General features: G+C 49.1%; 1 protein-coding gene across 1 annotated transcript in view; it reads right to left on the bottom strand.

Annotated features, from left to right (window-relative positions):
* Positions 1-4,638: 4,638 nt before the first annotated feature.
* Positions 4,639-6,073, bottom strand: part of PLP2 (proteolipid protein 2 (colonic epithelium-enriched)) — a 39,389-nt gene continuing 37,954 nt past the window's right edge. Inside the window, exon 5 of the mRNA XM_015424249.1 lies at positions 4,639-5,696. Within this exon, the coding sequence (XP_015279735.1) occupies positions 5,677-5,696 (20 nt within the window). The 3' untranslated portion in view covers positions 4,639-5,676. The remainder of the gene's footprint in view (positions 5,697-6,073) is intronic.

The raw sequence follows: 6,073 nt of genomic DNA, 5'->3' as shown, positions 1-6,073 counted from the left end.
GCGCACCCACAAAATGGCCGCCAGAGGAGGCATAGCCAGGCCCAAAATGGCTGCCACAGGAGGCAGAGACAGCCACAAAATGGCTGCCACAGCTTACCTTCAGTCCCACAGTGAAGATCCTTGTGTTGTGGCAGCAGCTGCTGCCACAGCACTGTATTTAAAAATTGGCACAGCCAATCAAATCCCCAATGGCCAATCAGAGGCCTTGCTGGGCCCCTGGGCCCTCCCACGTTCTCAAACCACTTGTTGGGCACCAGGAAGGGTGTTGACAGTCACCATGGTGCCCACGGGTGCCTTGTTGGGGATCCCTGCTTCAGAGTGATGGATCCTTTTAACTTCTGCACTGTGTGCCCTATGAGCTTCTTTCCTGGGAACCCTTGAACTTTGGTCGTGACCTGTCCACTGTGACCTCTGACCTTCAGCCACATCTCCCAGAGGATCTTTTTGACCCTCGGTCTTTCAAGTTGCCATTATTAATGTTAGACTGTTAACAAGGTTGCATGGTCTCAAGCTTTTGGGGTGCTTTTTTCTCTATAGAGTTGTTTGGCTGTGTTTTAATATATAAATGTTCGTATGTGTGTGTGGGATGGGGTGGGGTGGGGCTGAACGCCTGTCCTCAGCCGGAACAGTTCCCTCCCCCCCAAAAAACCCTGAATATGGGCACAAGGTGTCTTTCACGGGGCAGAGCCCCCAACCGAGTAGCCTCCTAATGCAACTGGAATTCCCTCCCCTTCTCTGAATCCCCAAACTCGTGCATCTCTCCTGTTTGCAATTAAAAAAAAAAGAAAAGGTAAAATTGTTTTTCTAATTAAGGTTTTAATTTAAGCAAACTTTAAATAAAAAAAATTATGAAAACGCTTTCGGTTTCAGTGACTCGCGACAGGGTGCTGGGAGCGAGCCAGCAGAGGAGGTGTGGGAACGCGTCCGAGTTCTATCCCCAGTGAGTTTGGGATAAGAAGCGGAAAGCCACTGAGTTATTCAGTGACTCGGAAGGTGCAGCACTGTATAAAGAAGGCTATGGTAAGTTGTTGGCATTCATACCTTAGTCAAAGGTAAAGGTTTCCCTTGCTCAAAAGCCAGTCGAATCCGACTCTAGGGGGCGGTGCTCATCTCCGTTTCCAAGACGAAGAGCCAGCGCTGTCCGAAGACGTTTCCGTGGTCATGTGGCCGGCATGACTAAACACCAAGGCGCATGGAACACTGTTACCTTCCCACCAAAGCGGTACCTGTTTATCTACTTGCAATTTCTTGCTTTCGAACTGCTAGGTTGGCAGGAGCTGGGGCCAGAGACAGGAGCTCACTCCGTCATGCGGCACTCGGGTCTCGAACTGCCGAACTACTGACCTTCCAGTCTGCAGTTCAGCGTCTTAATCTCCGAGCCACCGCAGCCCGCACTTTATTCCAAAGGCCTAACCAAAGTTCAGTTAAATCTACATACATTTGTATGTGAATCATATTTCTGAAGGGGGAAAAGGCATATTTTCCTGCTTTTAGATAATGTACGTGCGTGTCCCATAGGGATTGCAGCCCCCAGGTGGGACCCGAGGATCCCCCAGAATGACAAACTTCAGAGATCGGTTCCCCCGGAGAAAATGCTTTGGAGGGTAGACTTTATAAAACATTGTCGGTCTTAAAGCTGCCACCGGACCCAAGCTTTGTTCTGCTGCTTCAGACCGGGACAGCTGACCACCAGAACCAAACGTGACCATTACTGACCCTGACCATACGTGTTTCGGCCCACTGGCCCTCTGTGGTCAAACGAACGATATTACGGCGCCCAGAGGTCGATTCGGGGGGATCGCGGTAGAGGCAAAGATATTAATCAGAGGCCTCACCCTGGATAGTTTGCTGCTATGGTCAGGTATACTTTCCTATAGTAATGGGTTCAACTGCGTATCTTTCTCTATTGAGCCCAAAGTGATGTAATAGTTTGGTGTAGTGGTTAAGTGTGTGGACGCTGATCTGGGAGAACTGGGTTTGATTCCCTACTCCACTTGCAGCTGCTGGATGACCTTGGGCAAGCCATAGTTCTGACAAGAGCTGTTCTGGAAAGAGCTCTCTCAGCCCCACCTACCTCACAGGGTGTGTGGGGAGGGGAAGGGAGTTTGAAAGCCGCTCTGACTCTTGAGTGAAGGGCGGGGTATAAATCCAATCTCCTCTTCTTCTAATAGGGTGCATGGTCAGGGTCAATAATGATCATTTTTGGTTGTCACTGTCCAATTTGATTCTTAATCGAGGCTCTCACCAGGGCCAATATCTGGTTTTAATTTATCTTGTAATACAGGTATATTTTTAGACTTCAGGGGCTGCTACAAGCCACCATTTGGCTATTCATGATGTAGAGCAGTGGCCCCCAATCCTTCTCAACTCATGGTAACGGGGTGGTTAGCACTACTCCCAAAATGGCTGCCACAGGAAGAAGAAGAGATTGGATTTATACCCCATCCTTCACTACCCTAAGGTGTCTCAGAGCGGCTTCCAAACTCCTTTCCCTTCTCCTCCCCACAACAGACACCCTGTAGGTGGGGGCGAGAGTGCTCTTGACAGAAACTGCCCTTTTTCAAGAATACCTCTTGAGCCAAACCCAAAATGGCTACCACAAAAGGCAAAGCCAAACCCAAAATGGCTGCTGTAGGAGGCAGAGGGGGGAAAGGGGAGGGGGAAAGAAACAAAAGAAAGTCTGTGGGCGGACATCAAAATAGACTGAAGGGAGGGGGGGAGCCTGTAGGGAGAATGGAACCGAACACTAAGGAAAGCTCCGGTTCTCACCAGTCCAGATATTCCAATGGCCGCAGCAACTATTTCAGTCATGGAAACCCCTCTCATTCGAATGAGGACAGCCAATAACCTGCCTTACAATGCCTCTGCCTACTTTCTGAAAAGTTCAGCGGGCACTAGGTTAAGTACTGGTGGGCACACATTGGGTAACCCTGGTGTAGGGGACCAAGACGAGGCCACGAGGAATGGCTAGCACTGTGAGCAGTGTTCCCTCTAAGCTGAGTTAGTGTGAGCTAGCTCAGTTTTTTAGCCTATGGCTCACACATTTTTGTCTTAGCTCAGGAAGGATGGCTCCAGTGCAAACTAATTTATGCAGTAGCCAATTCATCTGCTCACAACTTTAATACCAATAGCTCACAAAGTAGAATTTTTGCTCACGGGGCTCCACAGCTTAGAGGGAACATTGACTGTGAGGGGAGGTAATGTGGTCTCCCATGTGCAAGTTCAAATCTATTCAGAGTTTGGTGTAGTGGTTAAGAGCATGGACTGTAATCTGGGAGAACCGGGTTTGATTCTCCACTCCTCCGCTTGCAGCTGCTGGTGTGACCTTGGGCCAGTCACAAGTTCTCTCAGAGCTGTTCTCTCAAGGGCAGTTCTCGGGAGAGCTCTGTCAGCCCCACCTACCTCACAGGGTGTCTGTTGTGGGGAGGGGAAGGGGAAGGAGGTTGTAAGCCACTCTGAGACTCCTTCGGGTAGTGAAGGGCAGGGGGTATAAATCCAATCTCTTCTATTCCCCTCATCGGCTAAACTAAAGGAGATTGTAAGCCACTCTGAGACTCCTTCGGGCAGTGAAGGGCATGGTATAAATCCAATCTCTTCTTCTTCTATCCATCATTGAGGGTTAGAGGCTTGCTTTATCATCCATTTGGAAAAGCAAATTGGCTCGGACACACCCAGCTTACATTAGAGACCACGCGGAAACAATATTTTCTTTGCAAAATCGGTTTATTCCATCTTGTTCATAAAGCACACATAGATTGAAGCTGATGGCAGGAAAAAAGCAATAGACAGAGAGCTTAGGTGGCGTGGCAATTTGGGATACTGGACACAACTTTCCTCCCCGTTTCTTTCTTCTGGACCCAATCCAAATGGCTGGGAGACGGCCTCAAATGGGAGTGCCAGTCCTGTGGCCTTAAGTCTCCCTAGAACAAAACAGCTTATATCCACGTCCCCCCCACTTCCCAGCACTGAAGTATAAAAAGAAATAGATCAGAAGTCTGCACTGGTAACCCAAATTCTTTCCTGAGAACTACATTGTGCGACCTGTATAAATTTGCATAGCAATCATCCATAATTCTGAAAAAAACTTATTTTTGTGGTATAAAGTTCTCCCTTTCTGTTAATTATGATCTGGATAAAGACCAACTCATCGGGGCACGGAAGCTCCACCTCCTGACTGCTGGAAATCTTATCCAAGAAGCCCTCCGGCCTCTGAGAATTTACTAGGTGTCGCCGTGGGTGCTTTTGAGCATCTCTGCAAACACCTATTTTGCTTGCCTGAAACCACAACGTTCAGGCAGTCCCGCCTATAACCCCGATAACCTGGCATTCCATCAGGTAGAAAAGGTATGACGACAAAAATTCATCCCTCTTAAAAAGGGATTAGTATAAATAGGATGTAAAAAAAAGGGCTACCTCGGAAACTTTTGCCCCTTCTGAAAAGTCAAAAGTAGATTTAAAAAAATATACACACCTGATTCCTTACATCAATGATCTCTCAAATGGAGGCTTTAGAACAAGGGTCCCCAACCTTTTTAAGCCTGCAGGCACCTTTGGAATTCTGATGTGGTGTGGTGGGCGCAGCCACAAAATGGCTGCTGAGGGAGGTGGAGCTAGCCACAAAATGGCTGCCAAGGGAGGCAGAGCTAGCCACAAAATGGCTGCCATAGCTTACCTTCATTCACACAGTGAAGATTCTTGTGCTTGTGGCGGCAGCTATTGCCAAAGCAATATTGTAAAAATTTGCACAGCTGATCAAATCTCCAGTGGTCAATCAGAAGCCTTGGTGGGCAAAAGCCCCACCTGGCCACGCCCACTTTCTAAAAACACTTGGCGGGCACCCGGAAAGGTGTCGGCAGGTGCCATGGCACGCACGGGCGCCAAGTTGGGGACCGCTGCTTTAGAACGAGCCAGAGCTAGACATAAAATACAACCAAGCACCCAGCGTAGACATATTTATTTATACCTGTCTCCTGCCCCCATTTGATTTATTTATACCAGTCTCCTGCCCCCTATTTTAAATAGGGGAAACTGAAGCACAACAAAAAAGGAAAGCAGTTCATAGCCAGCGGCCTGCGGCTAAACCCAGCAGTCATCTTCACCCATCAGCCTCATCTCCTAGAACTGGGGGTAGAATCTGGGGGTCCCCTTTCCCCACCCGTATCTGCCAGAAGCAGGAAGCCCCGCCTACTGTTTTAAGCCTCACAGAAAGTATTTGCAGCCAAATAATCTTTCCTTTAGATCTCAGAAGCGTCTTCGGCTCTCAGCATTCTAAAGGTGGCCGAAGCCGCCAAGCACTCGTGAAAAGGACTTGTGAACCTCAGCCGGTGTGGAGAAGTGGCCCGTCCGTTGCCTGGGAACCGAATGGGCTTTTTCTCTGAACCTCCTCTCCTCCCTCCCATGTTCCCTGTAACGGGAAGGCAACCATTCTTTCCCGTAAGGTGCCTTCCTTTCCCCTGTGAGGACAGAGTCGGAAAAGGAGAAACTGTGGCAGGAGGTATAAAAGTGGGCGGGGGGCGAAGAGGGGGATCAAATTCTCCCTTTGAAGGATCGGTAGGCCTCCGGACGGAGACGGGGACGCTCGGAATTGAAAGACGTGGGGGAAGTCTCCCTTAGGAAGATGCAGCGGGAGGTGAGAGGAGAAGAGTCCAGTGTGGAGCTTCGTCGGCGCGGACGGCTTCAGATCCCTCCTGTGGTGTCTGTAAGGAGCGGACACACCAAAAGGAAACGTTGAGTAAGGCTACCCCAGCCGCTTCCCAGAGAGAGAGAGAGATATTGACACACCACTACAAAACCCGAGACTGGTCAGATCTCAGAAGCTAAGCAGGGTCAGTATGTGGATGGGAGACCACCAGGGAATACCAGGGTCGCTACATTATTATTATTATTACTAGGAATAAGGCCCGTTGTGGAAATAACTACAACGAGATCTAGAAAGAGGCTCTGGGAGAGTGCACTGGCTTTGGGCAAACAGTGTCAATTTGCTGTGGTGACCTCAGCAGGGTATAATGACAGAGTCCACTGTTTTCTCCAGAGGAACTGATCTCTGCTACCTGAAGAGCAGTTAATTTTGAGT

This window comes from Gekko japonicus, unplaced genomic scaffold (genome assembly GCF_001447785.1).
Source record: "Gekko japonicus isolate JY-2015 unplaced genomic scaffold, Gekko_japonicus_V1.1 scaffold2051, whole genome shotgun sequence".
Taxonomy (NCBI): domain Eukaryota; kingdom Metazoa; phylum Chordata; class Lepidosauria; order Squamata; family Gekkonidae; genus Gekko; species Gekko japonicus.
Note: the sequence above shows the minus strand (reverse complement) of the source record. Positions and strands in the feature narration are given on the sequence as shown.